Source organism: Nerophis lumbriciformis, linkage group LG20 (genome assembly GCF_033978685.3).
Source record: "Nerophis lumbriciformis linkage group LG20, RoL_Nlum_v2.1, whole genome shotgun sequence".
Classification (NCBI taxonomy): Eukaryota; Metazoa; Chordata; class Actinopteri; order Syngnathiformes; family Syngnathidae; genus Nerophis; species Nerophis lumbriciformis.
Window position 1 is genome coordinate 44,907,501 of NC_084567.2, and position 26,838 is coordinate 44,934,338.

At 40.4% G+C, this 26,838-nt stretch overlaps 2 protein-coding genes across 5 annotated transcripts in view; one reads left to right on the plus strand and one right to left on the minus strand.

Annotated features, from left to right (window-relative positions):
• LOC133619710 (anthrax toxin receptor 2-like) overlaps positions 1-17,091 on the plus strand; it is a 28,325-nt gene extending 11,234 nt beyond the window's left edge. For 2 of the 3 annotated variants that reach the window (XM_072915383.1, XM_072915385.1), the window contains exons 6-17: positions 673-741; positions 4,276-4,356; positions 4,419-4,479; positions 4,944-5,039; positions 9,010-9,079; positions 10,033-10,111; positions 12,709-12,804; positions 12,875-12,925; positions 13,485-13,580; positions 14,561-14,731; positions 14,800-14,880; positions 16,992-17,091. In XM_072915383.1, the coding sequence (XP_072771484.1) occupies positions 673-741; positions 4,276-4,356; positions 4,419-4,479; positions 4,944-5,039; positions 9,010-9,079; positions 10,033-10,111; positions 12,709-12,804; positions 12,875-12,925; positions 13,485-13,580; positions 14,561-14,731; positions 14,800-14,880; positions 16,992-17,024 (984 nt within the window). In that variant the 3' untranslated portion in view covers positions 17,025-17,091. The remainder of the gene's footprint in view (positions 1-672; positions 742-4,275; positions 4,357-4,418; positions 4,480-4,943; positions 5,040-9,009; positions 9,080-10,032; positions 10,112-12,708; positions 12,805-12,874; positions 12,926-13,484; positions 13,581-14,560; positions 14,732-14,799; positions 14,881-16,991) is intronic. The other variant, XM_072915384.1, reaches the window with a different exon arrangement.
• Positions 17,092-17,127: 36 nt separating this feature from the next.
• LOC133619709 (ras-GEF domain-containing family member 1B-B-like) overlaps positions 17,128-26,838 on the minus strand; it is a 62,059-nt gene continuing 52,348 nt past the window's right edge. For both annotated transcript variants that reach the window (XM_061980941.2, XM_061980940.2), the window contains exons 7-13: positions 23,459-23,551; positions 23,278-23,380; positions 21,393-21,472; positions 20,433-20,624; positions 20,206-20,329; positions 17,640-17,712; positions 17,128-17,556 (exon numbers count right to left, since the gene is read on the minus strand). In XM_061980941.2, the coding sequence (XP_061836925.1) occupies positions 17,526-17,556; positions 17,640-17,712; positions 20,206-20,329; positions 20,433-20,624; positions 21,393-21,472; positions 23,278-23,380; positions 23,459-23,551 (696 nt within the window). In that variant the 3' untranslated portion in view covers positions 17,128-17,525. The remainder of the gene's footprint in view (positions 17,557-17,639; positions 17,713-20,205; positions 20,330-20,432; positions 20,625-21,392; positions 21,473-23,277; positions 23,381-23,458; positions 23,552-26,838) is intronic.

The window sequence follows — 26,838 nt, forward strand, 5'->3', positions numbered from 1 at the left end:
GACTACTGACACTTAGCATTTTGACTACTGACACTTAGCATTTTGACTACTGACACTTAGCATTTTGACTACTGACACTTAGCATTTTGACTACTGACACTTAGCATTTTGACTACTGACACTTAGCATTTTGACTACTGACACTTAGCATTTTGACTACTGACACTTAGCATTTTGACTACTGACACTTAGCATTTTGACTACTGGCACTTAGCATTTTGACTACTGACACTTAGCATTTTGACTACTGACACTTAGCATTTTGACTACTGACACTTAGCATTTTGACTACTGGCACTTAGCATTTTGACTACTGACACTTAGCATTTTGACTACTGACACTTAGCATTTTGACTACTGACACTTAGCATTTTGACTACTGACACTTAGCATTTTGACTACTGGCACTTAGCATTTTGACTACTGACACTTAGCATTTTGACTACTGACACTTAGCATTTGGACCACTGACACTTAGCATTTTGACTACTGACACTTAGCATTTTGACTACTGACACTTAGCATTTTGACTACTGACACTTAGCATTTTGACTACTGACACTTAGCATTTTGAGAGCATTCCACTTCTGCACAACAATGAAGAACTTTAGAGCAGAATATTGATGGTTTCTTTGTCATTTTCTGCTTGATGTGACTCCATGTTTTCTCCAGGCGGACCTGGCCAGAGGCTTTGGAGCCCGAGTGTACTGTGTCGGGGTCATGGACTTTGACCACAAACAGGTACGAGATACTTTCATTCTGAGACTTGTATTTGTCTCTTACTGTGTGTTTTTGTGTTGTGTGTTGTGTGTTGCTAGCTGAGTTCCTGCTAAGAGATGGATGAGAAGTTTGTTGTCTCACTGAGCTGATACAAAAACATTTTCTTAGGCAGCGTGGTTGAGACATCTTTTGCTTTGCCATCTTGCAGTGCGTGAATGTGTGATGGAGCCAATGAACACATGGATGACATCTTGCTGTGTGTGAATGTGTGATGGAGCCAATGAACACATGGATGAAAGGATGTTGTTTTCATGCTAAGTAGAGCCAACGTGTATTTTACTGCAGCCTGCAGGACATGCGTGTGTGTTGTATTGAGTAAACCTCGGGAGATGTCTTACTTGTCAAAGCAAGGACTGTTGATTTTGCTGAGGTCAAAGGTCACTTCGGTGCAAACACAGGAAAAACTGAAATCTCAACGTTTCCCAAAAAGTTGTAATCTGCCAAATAGAGAACATTTTCTTTGCCAAAAAAGTATTACTTTCATTTCAAACAATGTTCTTGTTCTGTCAACAGATTATTTCAGGTCAATAGATCCCTCAGGAACAATCAAGTATAGATCCCTCAGGAACAATCAAGTATAGATCCCTCAGGAACAATCAAGTATTGATCCCTCAGGAACAATCAAGTATAGAACCCTCAGGAACAATCAAGTATTGATCCCTCAGGAACAGTCAAGTATTGATCCCTCGGGAACAATCAAGTATTGATCCCTCAGGAACAATCAAGTATTGATCCCTCAGGAACAATCAAGTATTGATCCCTCAGGAACAATCAAGTATTGATCCCTCAGGAACAATCAAGTATTGATCCATCTCTGCTCTGTCTCAGTAAGAAAGAAAGAGCAAAACATGAATAAACTACTGAACTACTGCCTTACTCCGTATCAACTTGAAGGTTGCATTTCACTTTGCTTTTTTCTGTGGATCAAACCAAGACACCTATTTAAAAATGACAATTCACTATTTGAAAATGAAATGATATTTTATTATTAAGCACTCCTTTCTGCTTATTATGTGATCTCATGATGTTTTGACAAAACATAACAATTGTAGAGAGCACTCTCCCCTCTTTTAACGTTACTTTGAGATTCCATTACCTGCGCTTTTACTTTAGTGTAGACATTGGCTATTTCCTTGTTGGAAAAGAACCGCCTTTGGGGTATTTTGTAGCAGGGGTCAAAAGCGTTGGCCATGAACCTGAAGCCCTGGTTCTCCACAAGGCTGCATGGCTGCATGCCTTGACATGTGAGACGGTGTTGGTTAGCGCCACTGATGGAGTCCAAAGGCTTATTTTGTCCAAAGAACCTTGTGATGGTTCTGCTGTTGTCACTACTAGAGCTCGATGTGGCTGCATGGGAGTGGGCACCATCCAAACTAATTTGTTGTCACTACTAGAGCTCGATGTGGCTGCATGGGAGTGGCCACCATCCAAACTAGTGGGCAGCCGCTGAAGTATCCGTCTCTTCATGTGTTTGTCATATGATAGATTCTTGACATATTGCATGTGTCTTCTCAATCTTACCGTCTTTCTTATAAAAACCCAAGCATTTCCATACGTTGGATTTATGCGAGTGTTTGGGAGCATGGAATATCTCATCACTCTTCTGTGCTGCTCCCTCCTCCAAATCACTTTCCCTCTGTGCTCGCCCCGGAAATAGGACAGAGCCAATCAGATCTCACCATAGACCTCCATGGATCTCACATGAAAAAAAAACCCAGACTGTATAAACAAGTGACACTGGGCTGAGCGGGAAAGATTACAACATATTAATATGGATGGAATAACACATACATAGAGGCAAGAACTCTTGTTTATCCACGCATGAAGGAATGTACCGCTGCAGTCGCATGGCAACCACCGTCAATCTGTCCATTCTCATTGTCTCCTACATAGTCTTATGAATCTGTCCATCTCTATTGTCTCCTACATAGTCTTATGAATCTGTCCATCTCTATTGTCTCCTACATAGTCTTATGAATCTGTCCATCCCTATTGTCTCCTACATAGTCTTATGAATCTGTCCATCCCTATTGTCTCCTACATAGTCTTATGAATCTGTCCATCCCTATTGTCTCCTACATAGTCTTATGAATATGTCCATCCCTATTGTCTAATACATAGTCTTATGAATCTGTCCATCTCTATTGTCTCCTACATAGTCTTATGAATCTGTCCATCCCTATTGTCTCCTACATAGTCTTATGAATCTGTCCATCCCTATTGTCTCCTACATAGTCTTATGAATCTGTCCATCTCTATTGTCTCCTACATAGTCTTATGAATCTGTCCATCTCTATTGTCTCCTACATAGTCTTATGAATCTGTCCATCCCTATTGTCTCCTACATAGTCTTATGAATATGTCCATCCCTATTGTCTAATACATAGTCTTATGAATCTGTCCATCTCTATTGTCTCCTACATAGTCTTATGAATCTGTCCATCCCTATTGTCTCCTACATAGTCTTATGAATCTGTCCATCCCTATTGTCTCCTACATAGTCTTATGAATCTGTCCATCTCTATTGTCTCCTACATAGTCTTATGAATCTGTCCATCTCTATTGTCTCCTACATAGTCTTATGAATCTGTCCATCCCTATTGTCTCCTACATAGTCTTATGAATCTGTCCATCTCTATTGTCTCCTACATAGTCTTATGAATCTGTCCATCCCTATTGTCTCCTACATAGTCTTATGAATCTGTCCATCTCTATTGTCTCCTACATAGTCTTATGAATCTGTCCACCCCGTTTGTCTCCTACATAGTCTTATGAATCTGTCCACCCCGTTTGTCTCCTACATAGTCTTATGAATCTGTCCATCTCTATTGTCTCCTACATAGTCTTATGAATCTGTCCATCTCTATTGTCTCCTACATAGTCTTATGAATCTGTCCATCCCTATTGTCTCCTACATAGTCTTATGAATCTGTCCATCTCTATTGTCTCCTACATAGTCTTATGAATCTGTCCACCCCGTTTGTCTCCTACATAGTCTTATGAATCTGTCCACCCCGTTTGTCTCCTACATAGTCTTATGAATCTGTCCATCTCTATTGTCTCCTACATAGTCTTATGAATCTGTCCATCTCTATTGTCTCCTACATAGTCTTATGAATCTGTCCATCTCTATTGTCTCCTACATAGTCTTATGAATCTGTCCATCTCTATTGTCTCCTACATAGTCTTATGAATCTGTCCATCTCTATTGTCTCCTACATAGTCTTATGAATCTGTCCATCCCTATTGTCTCCTACATAGTCTTATGAAGCACCAAGGCCGAGTGCTGCTCAGCACTTTGTGGCCTAAGGAGGAAGTCATTAGAGTGCTGTAATGAAATAATGCTAAACAAACTTCCTGCCCTGCTGTCATTAAAGTAGAAGATGAAAGCTCTCAGCCATATTTCCCTCCTGAAACGCTACTGGAGAGATAAGAAAGCAGCCGCTGAAACTGAAACAAGCCCAGGTTTAACAATTGTGGTTATTTGTGTCACAGCTTGCTGAAATAGCAGACGGCGCAGAGCAAGTCTTCCCCGTGCTGTCGGGCTTCCACGCCCTCAAAGATGTCGTCAGCTCTGTGAGCAATCATCACCAACATTCATGTGAGACTATCAGTCACCCTCTTTGCACCGCACACAGATCCTCAAGCAGTCCTGCTCGCAAATATTCACCATAGAGCCGTCAAGTGTTTGTGTCAATGGTGAGTTCCACATGATGTGTGTCAATGTTTGTGTCAATGGTGAGTTCTACATCATGTGTGTCAATGTTTGTGTCAATGGTGAGTTCCACATCATGTGTGTCAATGTTTGTGTCAATGGTGAGTTCTACATCATGTGTGTCAATGTTTGTGTCAATGGTGAGTTCCACATCATGTGTGTCAATGGTAAGTTCCACATCATGTGTGTCAATGTTTGTGTCAATGGTGAGTTCCACATCATGTGTGTCAATGGTAAGTTCCACATCATGTGTGTCAATGTTTGTGTCAATGGTGAGTTCCACATCATGTGTGTCAATGGTAAGTTCCACATCATGTGTGTCAATGTTTGTGTCAATGGTGAGTTCCACATCATGTGTGTCAATGGTAAGTTCCACATCATGTGTGTCAATGTTTGTGTCAATGGTGAGTTGCACATGGTGTGTGTCAATGTTGCACTTGGTCTGCAGAGTCCTTCAATGTGGTTCTGAGAGGGAGCGGCTTCAGCGGATCAAAGAGGACGGCCAACGTTCTCTGCTTTCTCACAGTCAGTCACAACACATACAGTGAGTGAGACTTGACTTTCACAAGTCTGTGTGTACAACCATTGGTGCTATCCATTCAAGTCCAAGTACCTAGCCACTATTTCCAATCACCATGGGTACCTTCCATACAAACCCCAAAAGCAGTGAAGTTGTGTAAATGGTAAATAAAAAGAGAATACATCTACGCTCCGTAATATCATCAAAAGGTTGAGAGAATGTGGAGAAATCACTGCACGTAAGCCATAATATTACGCACATTGGATCCCTCAGGCTGTACTGCATCAACAAGCGACATCAGTGTGTAAAGGATATCACCACATGGGCTCAGGAATACTTCAGAAACCCACTGTCAGTAACTACAGTTGGTCGCTACATCTGTAAGTGCAAGTTAAAACTCTACTATGCAAAGCCAAAGCCATTTATCAACAACACCCACAAACGCTTCTCTGGGCCCGAGCTCATCTAAGATGGACTGATACAAAGTGGAAAAGTGTTCTGTGGTCTGACGAGTCCACATTTCAAATTGTTTTTGGAAACTGTGGACGTGGTGTCCTCCGGACCAAAGAGGAAAAGAACCATCCGGACTGTTCTAGGGTGAAAGTGTAAAAGGCAGCATGTGTGATGGTATGGGGGTGTATTAGTGGCCAAGACATGGGTAACTTACACATCTGTGAAGGCACCATTAATGCTGAAAGGTACATACAGCTTTTGGAGCAACATATGTTGCCATCCAAGCAACGTTACCATGGATTTGCAAATCATTGTATTCTGTTTTTATTTACAAATGACACAACTTCACTGCTTTTAGGTTTTGTATTTAAACCCATTAGGAATCGATGCTGGGAATCCATATCAAAACTCAACAGTACAAACATATATATATATATATATATATATATATATGTATGTGTGGGAAAAAATCACAAGACTATTTCATCTCTACAGGCCTGTTTCATGAGGGGGTTCCCTCAATCATCAGGAGATTTTAATGGGAGCATTCACATACCATGGTTTGTATAGGGCACAGAGTGGGTGGGTACAGGCTGGCGTAGGGGCGTGGTGATTGGCTCATGTGTTACCTAGGAGGTGTTTCCGTCTGTGGCGGCATGCTGTTACAATTTCGCTGCGCTTGTTGAGGGATGACAGGTCTGGACGGTAAATAATAAACAGTTTCTCTTTCAATATATATATATATATGTATATATATATATATATATATATATATATATATATATATATGTATATATATATATATATATATATATATATATATATATATATATATATATATATATATATATATATATAAAATAGTGTATAAAGGTTTTTTTCATTATAATTATTATATTTAAAAATAATAAAAATAAAAATAAATGATATACTTATATACTATACTTTTCTTGCAATTTATATAATATTATTTATTTGTGAATTGTATTCACTATTTACTCTTTGAAGAGTTGACTGCTCAGTGGAAAGCTTCACTTCAACTTGTAATAGAACTAGAAGCTAGCGTGCAGAAAGTGTTGTTTGCTGCAGATGTTTGTGCTGCAGTCATGAACAGTAGCTGCTTTAGTCCGAGGACAAGGGAGACATTATGAGACTCTATTAGAAAATGGAGAGATTCGATTGACAAAGACGCCACATGACTGGATCATATTTCTCTTCTTGCTTCTTGTTTCAGCATTTTCTAGGGCTAATGCTACTGACATGAAACTTGGATACAACTGAGAGTCCACATTCTTGTCTAGATAGTTAGGCTGCACAAGTGCTGCTTGAACTTGGAAGCTGCGGTTCATTAACATAGAAGTAGTCTTTGCCATTAAAGTACCAGTAAAGTGGAAAAAATAAGTAGATATGCTTAATTGTGTTTCATTCTATCAAACAATGTCCAATTGTATTTACAATCCGCAAAGTATGTGAATATTCCGCTCCGAATATATCTCCGGCTATTTCCGTAGATTGACATCACTCGGGTAACGGAACATATTATTAGGTCAGTCAGACTGGAAATAGGCCAAAATTATAAAGAGATGTGCTGTTTATCATTCACAATTCTTATACAAGACAAGATCACATATACTTGGCTTTTTTATTCATTCTAAATAGTAAATAAATATCTAACAATTGATTCAACAGATGGAGGGTCCTCTCATTATACCCTCTACAAACATCCAGAAACCGCCAACAATATTCCATTTACATGTCATGACCTGAAAAGTCACCAAATATGAGTGATATTGTTATTATAAGCGCTAACACAAACAGACTATTTTAGTGGTGCATTGATAGCAGTGAGCAAATGCTAGCTTACTAGGCTGGCACTCAGCATCAAGGCTTGGAATTGGGGGTTAAATCACCAAAAAGTATTCCCGGGCGCGGCCACCGCTGCTGCTCACTGCTCCCGTGAGCTCACCTCCCAGGGGGTGAACAAGGCGATGGGTCAAATGCAGAGGACACATTTCACCACACCTAGTGTGTGTGTGTGTGTGTGTGTGTGTGTGTGTGTGTGTGTGTGTGTGTGTGTGTGTGTGTGTGTGTGTGTGTGTGTGTGAGACAATCATTGGTACTTAACTTGATTAAAGTTCAAGTTTATTGTTTATTGTTGACACACTGCTTCTACTTTGTCTCAAACTTATTAAAAGTCAATTGTCCATTCTAATTCCTGCATCTGTCACCTGGCAGCAGATCAAAGTGGGCGTGGTCTGACAGGCTGCTCCACTTTCACCCCCCCCCCTCGAGATGGCCACAAAGACACAAAAAGACGCTAGTTGCTGCAACTTTTTTTTAACTCTTTGTGAGGATTGCGAATGAATCTTCATCTAAACGGTATTATGTGAGTGTCCCGTCGGGAGAGTGGAAATATTACAGTACGTGTTTGTTTTATTGTGCTTTAACATGGTTAGTTTGTATGTTTAGCACCTAGCAATGCTGCTGATGCTATATTGTCATAATAAAGCGGCGGCCGTTAGGCACTCGGCTTCTAAAACTTCTTGCTCGTCCTCTTTGTGTTCAGGCTCAAAAACACAAGGTTCTGTATGATAATTTCCCCCAAAGTAATTGTTGTCTCTCACAAAGTCTTCTTAATGAAACATTGTTGTTGATGGGGATCACGAGTCTGGCTTGCTCATGAACTCTAAAAATGTCTGGGGGATTTCCATGAGATTGATACCATTTTGATCATATCTAATTATTCACAAACTTTGGAAGTCTTCTGGTGTCATAAATCAGATATATATGATACTAGCTTCAATGTAGAGGCAACTTGTTTTTTCCACTACTGCTACATTCAGTGGGATGTGTCTTTTCTTTATTTGAGTAGTACAAATTGTTTTTACTGTAAGTTTTATGTATATTACACATTGATTGTAATTTGTAATTGTTAAAATCGCTATGTAAAATCACTCATGCTAACCGGTAGCATGTCTATGGCAAATTCAATGTAAAATATCATTGAGCCAATACATTTTTAAAATTGGAGCCTTACTGTACTTCAGAGCCTCTTCTTCTAGCTTTGTTGACATGTAAAATTGTAACATTACCTAGAGGCAGTCCGAGTGCTTGACTGTATGTTTCCCGGCCAAGTGTTTGAGCCGGTGCCAAGTCTGCAGTTTGATACAAAGGTATCAAAATATGGTACCTTTGATTTTTTACGTGAATGTTTAGCCGGTTGCACCAACAGACTTCAGTCAGTGCCTCCTGTAAAACAAGTCATGAATTGGGTATCAGTCTTTTTTGCCACTTGTGCCAGCTTCTTTGAAACATGTTGCAGGAATCAAATTCCAAATGAGCTAATATTTGCAACAAATAACGTTTTCCAGTGTGAACGTTAAGTATCTTGTCTTTGCAGTCTATTCAATTGAATATAAGTTGAAAAGGATTTGTTGTATTCTCTTTTTATTTACCATTTACACAACTTCACTGCTTTTGTAGTTTGTAATATGGTTTATTGTTACATCCCTAAATCTGACTTTTGTTTGTTTCTTGACAGGCCAGAAGGCAACGGTAGCCGTGGATGGTTACCTGCTGTGTCCAGCTCCTGTGCTGCATGAGATGGGACAGTAAGGCACATTATTGGTGTATGCCTTCATGTTTGCTATGGATCAAAAAACATTGGTGTACTGTAGATACTGCGTTCATGTTTGCTATGGATAAAAAAACATTGGTGTATTGTAGATACTGCGTTCATGTTTGCTGTGGATAAAAAAACATTGGTGTATTGTAGATACTGCGTTCATGTTTGCTATGGATAAAAGACATTGGTGTATTGTAGATACTGCGTTCATGTTTGCTATGGATCAAAAACATTGGTGTATTGTAGATACTGCGTTCATGTTTGCTATGGATAAAAAAACAATAATGGAATTTAAACTGTAATACAATTCCAAGTTGTCTTACAAACTAAGCCAATAATGAGTCACGAACAAAAAGAAAAATGCATTTCTTAAGTGTTTCTTGGCACAAGCAAGATATTCATGACATCACCTCATCTGTATTTATGACACAAACTTCAAATGTAGCAGCTGAAAAGAAGCATTTATTTGAGGAACACCCAGGGACATATTACTAGTGTGTCGTCTTTCTTACACCTGAAACTGTCTCAAATGCTTTCACTTCAACAATCATTGCAAAAAAAGGACGTGTGATAATCAATGGACATGACTTCCTGTTCCAATGACTTAATGTTCCTGGCACTAAACATGCTGCAGGCTGGTCAGGTCACCAAGATGCAGATGTTGAGGAGCTTTCATTGTTGTAGATGATAAAGCATGAAAAAAAATACGGGTTTTAAAATCAGAATTTAAAGACTTGGATTGAAAGACCGGAATGGGGTTTGGTTCAAAAGAAAAAAATGAAACCCTAAACATTTGCCAGTGACCTGACACTGGGACACCACACTGTGCCAGTCCAGACCTGTAGGTGCATCGCCACCTGCTGGACCTAACTGGCCACTGCAATACTTGGCCTGTAAGACTTGTGTGTGCACCAACATCAACTCAAACAATGTTTGCAGGTCAGTGGAGGTGCTGGTGAGCTTCAACGATGGCCAATCCTATATTTCGGCTCCCATGACCATCTATGCCACGACCTGTGTGAGTATCAAGTCTTATGTGGTCCTACACCCTCTTTATGCCACGACCTGTGTGAGTATCAAGTCTTATGTGGTCCTACACCCTCTTTATGCCACGACCTGTGTGAGTATCAAGTCTGATGTGGTCCTACACCCTCTTTATGCCACGACCTGTGTGAGTATCAAGTCTTATGTGGTCCTACACCCTCTTTATGCCACGACCTGTGTGAGTATCAAGTCTTATGTGGTCCTACACCCTCTTTATGCCACGACCTGTGTGAGTATCAAGTCTTATGTGGTCCTACACCCTCTTTATGCCACGACCTGTGTGAGTATTAAGTCTTATGTGGTCCTACACCCTCTTTATGCCACGACCTGTGTGAGTATCAAGTCTTATGTGATCCTACACCCTCTTTATGCCACGACCTGTGTGAGTATTAAGTCTTATGTGGTCCTACACCCTCTTTATGCCACGACCTGTGTGAGTATCAAGTCTTATGTGGTCCTACACCCTCTTTATGCCACGACCTGTGTGAGTATCAAGTCTTATGTGGTCCTACACCCTCTTTATGCCACGACCTGTGTGAGTATCAAGTCTTATGTGGTCCTATACCCTCTTTATGCCACGACCTGTGTGAGTATCAAGTCTTATGTGGTCCTACACCCTCTTTATCGGCACCAGATGCCACAACAATCCAGGATTTGAGAGAACATCCATCCATGTTTTATTTTCTTCTTCTTCAGCGAACAGACTGATGTTGCTGTTAAAAATGGGACAACAGTGTTCTCATGATGATCTTCCTAAAAACACTTTTTGAAATGTCTAAATTCCTGCATCAAGGCTCATTTTATCCAGGACATATCTATTTACTCTACCTTCAACTGTTTATTTGATTGATTCTTCTCATCTTACATTGACGTTTTTGACTTGTTGTTTGTAAATAGAAGTACAGTACATGCTGTCAATTTTATTCCTAATTCCTTGTCGTGGTTTAGCTCAGTTTGAACAATGCATGTCAATTATTCCATTCATCTCCAAAGCAGGGTCAAAACTTCAACAAATCCATCTTTAAATCATTTGACATAAATGTGTTTGTGGAAGTGTCTTCCTAGCGATCCCACTGACAGACACTTCACAGGAGACAAGCGTGCCGGTTTAACAACGTTTTAATGCACATAGGTTTTTATCAAAGTCGTTTTTTATTTTTATTTAGCCTTTATTTAACCAGGTAAAATCCCATTGAGATCAAAGATCTCTTTTCCAAGGGAGACCTGGCCAAGAGGGCAGCAGCAAGGTTACATTAAAACAGTAAACAAATACATCAAACCTGACATTTCCAACATTAAAACTTGCTGACATGACACATGTGCATACAGACAAGGTAGACTGCAGTCCTTTCACAGAAGCTTTAAACTCATTCAATGTAACAAGGGTTTGAAGTTTCATATTCCATTGTAGGTTATTCCAAGCCTTCGCTGCTGAAAACCTAAATGCTTTCTTGTCCAGTTCAGTTCTTGCTTTGGGGACGACAAATTGCAGAACATTCATTGAACGAACATTGTGACTTCCTTGTTTCTTTGTTAAAAGACAAGACAGATAAGATGGAGTGATACCCAGAATGGTTTTATAGATGAAAACATACCAATGATTGAGGCGTTGAGCACATAAAGATGTCCAGTAGAAAGTCACCTTTCAGTCACGCCCGTATCTTCTCTCTCTCTCTACTCCCGGCTGCTCACTGTTAAAGACATGAGATGATTAGATTACCACGTAGCACTTGTGAAATCAAATCACCTGCCAGCTGTGTCTTGCCGTCAGCACATGCCCCGCCCCTATCCGACGGTGCTCTGCCCTCAACACCGTCGACAGCGGCGGTGACCTTTGCTCCTGCAGGCGAGCTGATCACGCTCTCCCTCCACAGTGTTATTAAAAATTATACATTGGAATGAAATGCATGTGTAAAAGTGTCAGTTTATTTACAGTAAAAGTACATTTAATTCATTATTTCAATATTTAATTGATTATTTCACTGACTTTGATGACTGAGTTTGACAGATAAAATAACATTTATGAAGCACTGGTTCATGAACCATTTAATAAATCAATAATAATTAATAAAATAGTGAAATAATTCCATACATCATGGAATAATTCATTCATCATGAAATATTGAATAAATTATTAAATAGTAAAACAACGAAATAAATAATGAAATGCAATTTTAGATTAAGTAAATTATTGACACATTACATAACAGATTTATGTCCAGGAAATCATTTATTCAATTATTAGATCATTTAAATAATGAATTAAATATTGACATAATCAATATGGATAAAGTAATGATATGTACTTTTACAATAAATACATCAATGACACATTTAAAAACACATTTATGAATGTATTCCAATGATAATTAATCAATCACGTATTTAAGTAATTATTTAAAGATTTATTTACTTATCTAATATTATTTAAAGATGTATGTACTTATTTAATTTTGTCCCACTTGGTCTTGCATCCATTTTTTCATTCATTGCAAAACATATGTTGTCTTGTCTTCTGATACACCCATTTTGAAAGATGGTAACATACTGACATGTTCACCTTTGTCACAGTCAGATGGGAGTTGGGTGTTGTGGTTGCTGTTGGTTCTTCTCAGCTCGCTGCTTCTTGCTTTTCTTTGGTGGTTTTGGCCTCTGTGCTGCACTGTGGTGAGTTCAAAGTAGGAAACATGAGTGTCAAACTTAATGAAACACTGAATGATTTCTTCTCTCATTGCAGGTGATCAGAGACCCTCCACCCTCTCGTGCTCCTCCTCCTCCTCCTCCTCCTGTGAGTCCAATATAAAGCAGTTGTTGATTTGTTGTTGAGTGCATGACACAAACTTCAATAAAAGAAATGCACATGAGTTAATTTAGTATAGAAATGTCTAGTGGTTATATACAGTACATAACATTAAGCTGTATGTACAAACATAACATTTCTGTAGACCACAGTAGGTGTAAATGATGTCAAGTGACTAGTTAATCATTTGAACTTGTCTAAAGGCTATTTATTTGTCAAATTGTGTAACAATTGCACTATAATGGCGCCTGTAAATCCAACTAACAGTAACATTGCTATCTGGCGGCTTTTATTGGTACTGCAAACATAGTGACGCCTGTAAATCAAACAAAGCAACATTAAAGTTAAAGTTAAAGTTAAAACATTAAAACATTGCCATCTCCTGGCTTTTACTGGGACTGCAAGTTGAATCATCTGAAAAGCTATTCTCTGATTTAGATGTCATGTAGAAATGAAATATTAAAACTAGCAGCATGAAAACAAAAGAGTACATGTTTGAAGATATGCAGTAGTAACACATGTTGTTGTTGTTGTTGTTGTTGTTAAGGAGCAAGAAGAAGATTATTCCCCCAAACACAAGTGGCCTACAGTGGATGCGTCTTATTATGGAGGCAGAGGTCCTGGTGGAATCAAACGCATGGAGGTGATTGAAGATGTATATCATGCCACCCCTGCTGGGTCTTGTTGTGGCGTGCGGACTGTGGCATCTGGGTGTGTGGTGTGGCGTGGCGCCTGGGTGTGTGGTGTGGCGCCTGGGTGTGTGGTGCCTGGGTGTGTGGCGTGGCATGTCGTTACTGTGCGTGGCCGCGAGGAGGCACTGCAGGAGTGTTGGTGGTGGAGAGGCTGTGTACCGGCAAGAGGAGGCTTAGGCGCTCGGCTCCTCTTTTCACCCTCCATAAGGAGGACTAGCCCGTGGCAGTTACTGAAAGCAGACAGTAGCAGGCACAAGCAGCATGCAACATGCAACATGCAACATGCAACATGCAACATGCAACATGCGCTAACTACAAACACTTCTACGCATCACACACACCCTCTTTTTAATAAAAACATTTCATAAAGTCTAATAATAAATACATTTAATAAAGTCTCATAAGGCAACACCTGCACTTCTCTCATATAAAGTCAATGTGTACAGTAGATCATCTACATCTACATCATGATGTTCCTGAGTGGCTGGACACCACAAACAATGTGTAAATGAAGTGTAATAATATGAAACATAGTTGTAGGTGTGCTGGGGTCAGAAGGTAATATAAAGTGTAATAATATGAAACATAGTTGTAGGTGTGCTGGGGTCAGAAGGTAATATAAAGTGTAATAATATGAATCATAGTTGTAGGTGTGCTGGGGTCAGAAGGTAATATAAAGTGTAATAATATGAAACATAGTTGTAGGTGTGCTGGGGTCAGAAGGTAATATAAAGTGTAATAATATGAAACATAGTTGTAGGTGTGCTGGGGTCAGAAGGTAATATAAAGTGTAATAATATGGATCATAGTTGTAGGTGTGCTGGGGTCAGAAGGTAATATAAAGTGTAATAATATAAAACATAGTTGTAGGTGTGCTGGGGTCTCAGAAGGTAATATAAAGTGTCATAATATAGTTGTTTTTGTGTTGCAGGTGCGCTGGGGTCAGAAAGGTTCCACAGAGGAAGGTTCCAGGCTGGAGAAAGCCAAGAATGCTGTTGTCATCATGGCGGATGACGAGGACGAGGCCGTCATACCTCGACCGCCACCCAGACCCCCCCCAGTCTATAATTCCCTACCACACAAATGGTACACTCCCATCAAGGTAAGACGTGAAATATACCTTTTGTTTACTCTTGTTTCTACATCATGTGATCTTCATGTGGCTTTCAGGGGCGTTTTGATGCGTTGTTGGCGTTGTTGAGAAGACAATACCACAGAGTCGCCATCATGAGGCCAACACAGAACCACAAGGTCAACCATTTCTATTTAACAGAGCAGGATTCTTAATAGGTCAACCAATCCTAAGTCCTTTTGACTTTACTTGTATGCTGTGGTGTATGTATGTATGTATGTATGTATGTATGTATGTATATATATATATATATATATATATATATATATATATGTGTATATATATATATATATATATATATATATATATATATATATATATATAAATACACACACATATATATATACACATATATATATATATATATATATATATATATATATATGTATACATATATGTATGTATGTATGTATGTATGTATATATATATATATATATATATATATATATATATATATATATATATATATATATATATATATATATATTGGGGCTGTATTGGTTGACAAGACTCTGCAGCATCGCGTGGACATCGGGGGCGGTACCTCTGGATTGGCAGACCGGGGTGGTGGTTCCTCTCTTTAAGAAGGGGAACCGGAGGGTGTGTTCTAACTATCGTGGGATCACACTCCTCAGCCTTCCCGGTAAGGTCTATTCAGGTGTACTGGAGAGGAGGCTACGCCGGATAGTCGAACCTCGGATTCAGGAGGAACAGTGTGGTTTTGGTCCTGGTCGTGGAACTGTGGACCAGCTCTATACTCTGGGCAGGGTCCTTGAGGGTGCATGGGAGTTTGCCCAACCAGTCTACATGTGTTTTGTGGACTTGGAGAAGGCATTCGACCGTGTCCCTCGGGAAGTCCTGTGGGGAGTGCTCAGAGAGTATGGGGTATCGGACTGTCTGATTGTGGCAGTCCGCTCCCTGTATGATCAGTGCCAGAGCTTGGTCCGCATTGCCGGTAGTAAGTCAGACACGTTTCCAGTGAGGGTTGGACTCCGCCAAGGCTGCCCTTTGTCACCCATTCTGTTCATAACTTTTATGGACAGAATTCTAGGCGCAGTCAAGGCGTTGAGGGGATCTGGTTTGGTGGCTGCAGGATTAGGTCTCTGCTTTTTGCAGATGATGTGGTCCTGATGGCTTCATCTGGCCAGGATCTTCAGCTCTCACTGGATCGGTTCGCAGCTGAGTGTGAAGCGACTGGGATGAGAATCAGCACCTCCAAGTCCGAGTCCATGGTTCTCTCCCGGAAAAGGGTGGAGTGCCATCTCCGTGTTGGGGAGGAGATCTTGCCCCAAGTGGAGGAGTTCAAGTACCTCGGAGTCTTGTTCACGAGTGAGGGAAGAGTGGATGGTGAGATCGACAGGCGGATCGGTGCGGCGTCTTCAGTAATGCGGACGCTGTATCGATCCGTTGTGGTGAAGAAGGAGCTGAGCCGGAAGGCAAAGCTCTCAATTTACCGGTCGATCTACGTTCCCATCCTCACCTATGGTCATGAGCTTTGGGTTATGACCGAAAGGACAAGATCACGGGTACAAGCGGCCGAAATGAGTTTCCTCCGCCGGGTGGCGGGGCTCTCCCTTAGAGATAGGGTGAGAAGCTCTGTCATCCGGGGGGAGCTCAAAGTAAAGCCACTGCTCCTCCACATCGAGAGGAGCCAGATGAGGTGGTTCGGGCATCTGGTCAGGATGCCACCCGAACGCCTCCCTAGGGAGGTGTTTAAGGCACGTCCGACCGGTAGGAGGCCGCGGGGAAGACCCAGGACACGTTGGGAAGACTATGTCTCCCGGCTGGCCTGGGAACGCCTCGGGGTCCCACAGGAAGAGCTGGACGAAGTGGCTGGGGAGAGGGAAGTCTGGGCTTCCCTGCTTAGGCTGCTGCCCCCGCGACCCGACCTCGGATAAGCGGAAGAAGATGGATGGATGGATGGATAATATATATATATATTTATGTGTGACTGCACACCACTGGTATGACGCCTTAAGTTGGGCTGTCAAAATGAACACATGAATGCAGATAATTATAATGAATCTGATTGAACATTTTAGCGCAATGAACTCTCCTTTGTATGATCTTTAATAAACATGTGCAAGTTTTCTTCTTCCTCGATTCTTTGCTCATGCAAAATGAAACACCATAAATTAAAAATGAATATTTGTGGTGAATGGAAATGATTCCTGTGATTAATCTGAGGAAATGTTCGAGCATTTATCCAAAGTCTTTTTTGTGTCTGCAGGGCCGCTGCATCAACTTCACCAGAGTCCACTGAAACACAAGAAATGTATGTTTTATATACTGTTGTAATGTATTATTATTATTAAATGTCTTTCCATTTATCCTGGTGGTCATTTCCTTTTGATCAAAGCAGACCATTGTTTTTTTCACTTTATTTGAGAGAAAAAAATATATAACTCTGTTTTCACAAAGGATTCAGGAAAAGTACCCATAGACACAAAATACACAGGAAAGATTGAACATACTTTACAAAACATGTTTATATACATAAAGAAGAAAAGCCTTCATTGTTGATATGTAGGAAGATGCTCCCAGGAGACAAGAGGAAGTGCGTGGTTTAGCTGGCATGACGTCACCACAACAGGGTGAAAGTGCACTAAGGAGTATTTGGAGAAGTAATTCATGCTGACATTTTCAACTGATGTCGTTAAAAATGAAGCGCTCAAGACTTCCACTTCCTGGAAGCAGCTGGTCTCCGTTGTGTTGTTGGGCTGAGAAGAAAGTTGATTGACACCAGTAGAAGAGATTGTCCGCATCACCGATTCTCTCGATGCAGAAGAGAAGATCTTTCATGGAAAAAACAAAATGTTTTTTGAATTTTCAGGGCGATGGATTGAAAGCCCTGAGATTGTAGCGTGTTAGAAAGTACCGGAGAGAACGACGACTGTCCTTCTCCATGTTGTTCTCTGGTCCTTCGCTCTCGTAAGACGCCAGATGGAGCTCTGGACAAACAAGCACATACACATGATCTATACTATTAGCAACATTTTTTTTTTACACATGATCTATACTATTATCACCTTTTGTACACATCATCTATACTATTATCAGCTTTTGTACACATGATCAATACTATTATCAACTTTTTTTTTTACACATGATCTATACTATGATCAAAATTTTTTTTTTTACACATGATCTATACTATTATCACCTTTTGTACACATGATCTATACTATTATCAGCTTTTTTACACATGAGCTATGCTATTATCAGCTTTTTTTACACATGATATATAGTATTATCAATTTTTTTTACACACACACGATATAGGCTTTTTATTCATGATATATCATGTTTTTTAGTACATGATGTATAATAGTTTTGTTTTTACACATGATGTATAATAGTTTGTTTTTACACATGATGTGTAATAGGTGTTTTATACATGCTCAGTGTTGGCGTTAACGCACTTTTTGTATCTTAAAATCAAAAAGGACGCACATTTCCAGAAGTCCACGCCTCCCCTGAACGCGGATTTTTATTTCTTTTTACCGCCCGGTTTTCTTGTTTGTTTGGTTTTTTTTTATTATCAATTATCGCTTTCTGCCTGTGTTTTGTTTTGTTTATATTTGCCGGGTCAAATTATTAATAATTATTCAGTGGTCAACTTCAAAGTAATGCACTTTCTGGTACAATTTCTTAAATTTTGATTCGCCGAAAGTTTTATGGATCACAAATACTGCATCATGTTACACCTTCCCTGCTTGTCTGCTCCCAGACCGTGGTCCGGGAGCACGGGGGAGACCTTCCCTCCATTGTCGGGGGTAACACCCTCCACTTTACCCTCCAGTTTGGCTCCCTACAGTTCCACTCTTTGTCGGAATGATGATTTGTTCCAAGTCTTTATTGATGTTTTCCACAAAGGACATCCACCATGCTAGTAACACTCCTGAACATGCTAGCGCTCCCTCTCCTAACTCGCCCACACACTCACACACTGCCATTCTTAAAGGGGAACACACAGCTTATGGCCATCACCAAGCCAGAGATGACATGCTAGAGTGCCACTCTATTAAATCACATCGAAACTAACTTGCCAAATTTGTTTGTTGGCATTATTTGCCATGAAATTGTAGTTTTTTAAAGGACTGATGATCTCCATACAGGTGAGAATAATCAATGACATTTGTCACATGCATGTATGCCCTGGCACACCATTACCATCATCTCATCACCCAAGCAAAACACTTTTTAAACTTGTATACTGAAATAAATACACCTCCAACTTATCAAATGAAAATATAGAAACAAATACTGGCAGCAGTAAAGTTTAGATCCATGAAGGAAAGGAGAAAGTGAATGAATGTTTATAACTGAATACAAATGTGTTTTCTTTTGTATTCTTTTTTTAATAAATGAAGTAACGTTTATGACAACCTTTTTCCAGAAGACAATATAGAATGTGAGACATAACAGGATCATGCATACATTTATCATTTGTTGTCAAAACGCTTACAAAGAAGTGGGACCCCATTTTGAAAATTCCTAGCGCCAACACTGCATGATGTATCAGGTTTTGTAGTACATGATGTATAAGTTTATTTTTTTTATACTTGATGTATAGTATGTTGTTTTATTATACATGATATATAGTATGTTTTTTTAATACATAATGTATAGTATCTTTTTTTGTACATGATGTATAGTATCTTTTTTGAAATACCGTATTTCCTTGAATTAGCGCACCGGCGCTAATTAATTTAAAACCTCTTCTCACTCCGGCGCTTACCAAAGGCATGCGGTAAATTTAGGCATGCGCTTATAAATTTGAGTGTGATGTAAGGATAATCATGACATGGCTTAATGCCGCAATAGAATTTCAAGCACAATGGGAGTTCTTTTTGTTTGGGTCTGAAAAGGCAATTATAACGTGACACTCTTCACGGGGTCATTCAACAATTACGTACGCATTTTTCTCCAGGATTTTGACCCCAACCCCCGTACGCAAAATTCACTATGCAAATGATGCTACTTAATTGTGCACATTTCCCCCCCAGGATTTTGACCTCCCCTTTGCATACGTAATTGTTGAATGTCTCCCAAGTGCCTGCGTGACAACACAGCAGTACAATGTGTATGTATGCTAGATGTCTCCTGCTTTTTTGCTCCCATGCTTTTCCCGGTCTCCGTATCAGCCTCCATATCCCCATTTAGCTGCCCTGGATATGCCTGTACATTATTCTTGAATGTGTGGACCTCCCAGAATCAGCATGTCCATCGCCACCCACGAGGACCTCTCAAAGTGTCAAAAACGAGGCTTGCCTGGAAGACGGGAGTATTTTATTTTGAAAGTAAACCGTATGCTTACGAATGACTTCCTGTCCAACACTGCCAGATGTTTGCTACGAACATTTGCAATACCGCGAACCGCTAAAAACGTAGTAGGTACGTGACTTACCCGGCAGTGTATGTGATAAAGCAGATGGACTTACCGTCTTCAGAGAAGACTGGCGTGGTGACGACGTACTGAAGAATTCTGCGATCTCGATCAAAGGGGCAGATCACCTGCCGCCAAACCAGGAACTCACTCACTTGCTTTGCCAGATCCCACAGTTTCTAAAGGGAAAGAAGCAACGTCATGAGAGTAAAAATGAAAGCTATACATTAGATCCACAAGGGGGCGTTGTTGCATGGCAGCACCTTTAGCGGGAGTCCATACCTCAAAGTTGATGTGTCCATTGGACAGCCTGCTGGCACAGCCTTCATTCAGGAAGTAGATGTCTTTGATGAGGAGACTGAAGAAAGGAATGACAATCTTCTCCTCACTGCTGTGAGCCGTCTCCGACCTCTGAGTGGCACCGCGGAGCGCCGTGCGATAGTTACTGAAGTTACTGGACGGGTCCATCTGGTGCTGCATGGAGACACAAGAGTACTGTGTGGTCCATCATCTTCTACGTCATATGTGTACTGTGTGGTCCATCATCTTCTATGTCATATGTGTACTGTGTGGTCCATCATCTTCTACGTCATATGTGTACTGTGTGGTCCATCATCTTCTATGTCATATGTGTACTGTGTGGTCCATCATCTTCTATGTCATATGTGTACTGTGTGGTCCATCATCTTCTACGTCATATGTGTACTGTGTGGTCCATCATCTTCTATGTCATATGTGTACTGTGTGGTCCATCATCTTCTACGTCATATGTGTGCTGTGTGGTCCATCATCTTCTATGTCATATGTGTGCTGTGTGGTCCATCATCTTCTATGTCATATGTGTGCTGTGTGGTCCATCATCTTCTACGTCATATGTGTACTGTGTGGTCCATCATCTTCTATGTCATATGTGTACTGTGTGGTCCATCATCTTCTATGTCATATGTGTACTGTGTGGTCCATCATCTTCTATGTCATATGTGTACTGTGTGGTCCATCATCTTCTACGTCATATGTGTACTGTGTGGTCCATCATCTTCTATGTCATATGTGTACTGTGTGGTCCATCATCTTCTATGTCATATGTGTACTGTGTGGTCCATCATCTTCTATGTCATATGTGTACTGTGTGGTCCATCATCTTCTACGTCATATGTGTACTGTGTGGTCCATCATCTTCTACGTCATATGTGTACTGTGTGGTCCATCATCTTCTACGTCACAAATGTGGGCTTTTCTCACCTCCAGGATTTCAAACTTGTCAGTGTTGACTTTATTCCAGGTCTTTTTCAGCCTGGCAACAGGACTCATGTTCATCCCAGCTGAAAGAGCCAATCAGAGATTTTAGTCACACACTCAACAAAAAAGCTTTTCACATACAAAGTGTCTGCAATGTGGGAATATTGTCAGTATCAATCACACAAAGACGGAGCAGAGGGCAAGATAGTCTATTGTTGATAAGCCTTTCGAACTCAAAGAAGCCAATGGTGGCTCTTTAAAAAGCTTTTTTGAATGGCATTTGAAATGTTCATTAGAGGACAAAGAGCATGCATGTGATGGCAGAATATCAAGCATCCATCTAGTCATCTGATGGAGCAACACTGCAGAGTACATGTTTGCAGTTAGTATCATACAGACCTCCACCAAGGCTAAATTGTCAACAAAACCCAAACATGTATTTTGTTTGCAGTAAACCTCTGCATATTCCCATATCCATCCATCCATTTTCTACCGCTTATTCCCTTTTGGGGGCGCTGGAGCCTATCTCAGCTACATATCTTTGATTATAATTCCTTTTACGAGTCTGTGGGTACATTTGGCATCTTATGCCAGAATTGGGCAGATTTTTTGGAAGAAACACATTTGATGTGCCCTACGTTGAGCAAGCTGTTGGCAACAGCAAATACAATATTTTTTTACTTAACCCACAATTACTCAAAGATCTTAAACCAGTAGGAGGTGATCCAAGCACATACCTCCTCATTACTATTGTGGGTCATATTTGTGTGCAGCTCAGGTATTCAGTTAGCTGCCATGTTGTGAGAGAAACAGAAACACTTTCTTAGTTCTCTACAAGGTTTGATGGAAATAAGTTGTGTGTTTTAGTGTAATCTCGCTAATAAACAATACAATTAGTAACGGTGTAAGACAGTGTTTGTCAAACCCATCTACTGGTATGCTGAAAAATTGCTTAATTAAGGTGTCCCCAAAATACAGCCCCCACGTTTATTTTTCAAACATGAGATTTGGTACATTGCAATTTTGCTGCCATTTGATGGATGTGGTCATCAGTGGTGAATATAGACCGTGTGCATTGCACAAGTACAGCGTGCACAGACTCATTATACAGGTACTAATTCAGGCAACCTTTCCAATTCATGGCCCAGTTCATCTAAGACCAACACAGAAAGTACAAAAATGTGATACAATAACACACAACTTGCCCACTGAACTATGTGGACATTAAAAAAAAAGTCTAAGTATCATTGGCAGAAAATGGATGGATGGAAGGATATTTCTGATTGAATAAAAAACTTTTAGGAGGTCATCAGGGAAGTAAACAAGGTAGGAGTGCTTCACATACTCCTAATATTCAATGTTTTACCGTTTCTACTTCATATTGTAGTGATGAGAGTGTCAACGTGTTGTTGGTCAGTCTGTTAGCTAACGCTTGTTTGAATTCATGCTTTAATAAACAGATTTGTCTCTGATCATACCCTGATAATATTTTAAATCCGACATCTTTTATTTTTGTACAAAATGATCATTGTTACGAGCTGTGTCGCAAAAAAAGTGTCCGTGTGTTGCGCACACATGGGTCCAGATGACAGCGTCTTTGCGAGTTTCCCCGAAAATCGGGATTTATCGCTGGGTTTTACATGTTTGGCAAGCTTCCCTCTTCAATTTGGTATTCAATTTATATGCATACCAAAAACATTGTGATCGCCGTTCAGTTTGAAAGCATATGTTGATCTCACAAACTTCTTTCCTATTATTCCAACTGGTCTAGGACTTTTGCTAAGCTGCTACCTGTCAGCATGTGATGTTGTGATGCTCAATCGTCATGACAAATAGTGGCTAATGTAAGTTAGCTTGCCGTAACAAATGGCGGGGGATAAAAACTCACTGATGATGGCCATCAGGGAGTTGAAATTGCCAATGTTGAAACACTCCTGAGCCACATCGATGAAGAACTCGATGATCCGCGCTCGCTGTTTCTTCTTCATTGGCTGCGAGAACAACAGCGTCATGAAATGTTTTGCACAACTTAGATCACCAAGTGTAAAAAGAAAAAAAAGCCAACGTACCATACAGATTTCTGTGGCCACGAGGAAACTCAGTCTGTTGAACCAGTTCACATAAGCCTCCAGGTTACTGGTTTTACGCTTCCGAAAGAAACCCTGAACGTGAAAGAGAGGAAACAGGGACTAATTGTTCAACTTTTAAGAGGCAAGGCAGGTTCGGTAAAAAATAAATCTGAGTCCCGGGGACGCGCGGACTTTCGAAAATGCGCGTCCTGATGTCAATGCGTAAAAAGACACAAAAAGTGCGTTAACGCCAACAGTGACTGATTCAACTGTCAAAAGCATTCACCATTAATCAATGAGAAAATGTACAGTTATTGCATGTGATCTGTATTGATGGATGATAGGTATTGGAAAGTATCCTTTAAGGGTGGCTTTTCCTGGATTCTGCTACATATTTCTTTAACACTTTCTTTTTCTTTTTTGCACTGATATTGCTGATGCTCTAATCTCATTGTGTTGATGTATAACAAAAAGAAAGGCATTCTATTCTTGTTTGTGATCATTTCCACAAACCAATACAAAATGCTGAATTCATCTGTCACTTTCTGCTGGCCAGGATCTTGAGAGTCTTCACTCCCACACAAGCTCTCCTACACAATGAAAACGCTGTGATTTCCACCTCATTTGCATCTGCCTTTTGCGTCACCTGGCTTACATTGTTTGCTATCATGCTAAAGAAACTTTTACCAGAATGCATAGCATAATAAAGTGCTGTGACTCCCCCATGATGATGTAACACTCCCTTCTATTAAAAGCTTACACAACAATGTTGGCACACTGCTACACTCTCAGACCCTTTCTCAAAATGGCTCTTATATCATTTGTGAGCTACGACAGAACCAAGACGCTGATTGCAAGCCACCCTTCAGCTGACTCACAGCGCCGCTCGGCAGGGAGCGAGCACTTCACACACACTTTGTGTTTCATGCCTGTTCTAAAGCTACTTCAAATACAACAAAAGTTGAAGCATCCTGATGTGTGTGAATTCCGCTCATGTGGTTTCTAAAGCAAATGAGAAGCAAAGCCAAAGACAAGATTTGAAAAATAAACAAGTGTTTGCGTTATTTGATGTTAACTACAAAGCTTATAAAGCAGGAGTCTCAAACATGTGACCCCCCCTCTCCCCTTAATATCAAAGTATAGATTGATGTGGTAAAAATGTGGCTAATAGTTAAAGACACAGTCTTGTGGCGACCTGGAATCCCACCAGACAAACCAATGACTACAAACACAGTGCAAACACAAAAATGACACACACAAAAAGCAACAACTACTACTATGGATGGTAACTGTTACAAAAGCCAAAAGCAGTGAAGTTGTCACGTTGTGTAAATGGTAAATAAAAAGAGAATACAGTGATTTGCAAATCCTTTTCAACTTATATTCTATAGAATAGACTGCAAAGACAAGATATTTAACGTTCGAACTGGAAAACATAATGTTTTGCAAATATTAGCTCATTTGGAATTTGATGCCTGCAACATGTTTCAAAAAAGTTAAAGTTAAAGTACCAATGATTGTCACACACACACTAGGTGTGGCGAAATTATTCTCTGCATTTGACTAATCACCCTTAATCACCCCCTGGGAGGTGAGTCCAGCAGTGGGCAGCAGCGGTGGCCGCGCCCGGGAATAATTTTTGGTGATTTAACCCCCAATTCCAACCCTTGATGCTGAGTGTCAAGCATGGCTCCCATTTTTATAGTCTTTGGTATGACTCGAACGGGGTTTGAACTCACGACCATCCCATCTCAGGGCGGACACTCTAACCACAATGCCACTGAGCAGACAAAAGCTACTTTTGCCAGCACAAAAGCTGGCACAAGTAGCAAAAAAGAGTGAAAAAGTTGAGGAATGCTCATCAGACTTATTTGGAACATCCCACAGGTGAACAGGCTAATTGGGAACAGGTGGGTGCCATGATTGGGTATAAAAGCAGCTTCCATGAAATGCTCAGTCATTCACAAACAAGGATGGGGCGACGGTCACCACTTTGTCAACAAATGCCTGAGCAAATTGTCTAACGGTTTAAGAACAACATTTGTCAAAGAGCTATTGCAAGAAATTTAGAGATTTCACCATCTACGCTCCATAATATCATCAAAAGGTTCAGAGAATCTGGAGAAATCACTGCATGTAAGCGGCAAGGCTGAAAACCAACATTGAATGCCCGTGACCTTGGATCCCTCAGGCGGTACTGCATCAAAAAGCCACATCAGTGTGTAAAGGATATCACTACATGGGCTCAGGAACACTTCAGAAAACCACTGTCAGTAACTACAGTTGGTCGCTACATCTGTAAGTGCAAGTTAAAACTCCATGATGCAAAGCGAAAGCCATTTATCAACAACACCCAGAAACGCTGCCGGCTTTGCTGGGCCCGAGCTCATCTAAGATGGACTGATGCAAAGTGGAAAAGTGTTCTCTGGTCTGACGAGTCCACATTTCAAATTGTTTTTGGAAACTGTGGACGTCGTGTCCTCCGGACCAAAGAGGAAAAGAACCATACGGATTGTTATAGGCACAAAGTTGAAAAGCCAGCATCTGAGATGGTATGGGGGTGTATTAGTGCCCAAGACATGGGTAACTTACACATCTGTGAAGGCACCATTAATGCTGAAAGGTACATACAGCTTTTGGAGCCACATTTGTTGCCATAAAAGCAACGTTATCATGGACGCCCCTGCTTATTTCAGCAAGACGATGCCAAGCCACGTGTTACAACAGCATGGCTTCATAGTAAAAGAGTGCGGGTACTAGACTGGCGTGCCTGTAGTCCAGACATTGAAAATGTTTGGTGCAATATGAAGCCTGAAATAGCAGAAGGGAGACTGTTGAACAACTTAAGCTGTACATCAAGCAAGAATGGAAAGAATTCAACTATCCCGAGGTGTTTTATTTTCACATTTATTAGCATGTTTTTGTCACCCAGGTCAATGATTACATCAACACTGATATGGCTAACATTATGAGCAAAAATGAAATACACTCTTCCAAATATGACCATATAGCTAGCATGTGCTTCCTCAAGCTCTTCCAGCATTTCCTCAAGAATTTTGAGGAAAACATCTGTAGTAGAGGATGCAAAATACAATACTTTCTTTTTCTCTCGTTTTGGGGCAGGCGGTCTGCTGATTTCCGCAGGTTTTGACTCAGTCTTTCTTTCATCTGAATCCTACAGGTTTTATGTTACTGTCGATATGTTTCTGCTTGATATCAAGGAGAAAAGGGCATTGGCTGTGGACAGTAATGTTCTAAACTCAGATTCCCATTTTTTGTTGTTTTAATTTTTCAAGGTTTACCTACAGTGATGATCCCAAAGTTAAACTTGACAAACTTTTGTTTCAACTGGAAGTAATCAAATCAAAACTTGTTTTAAC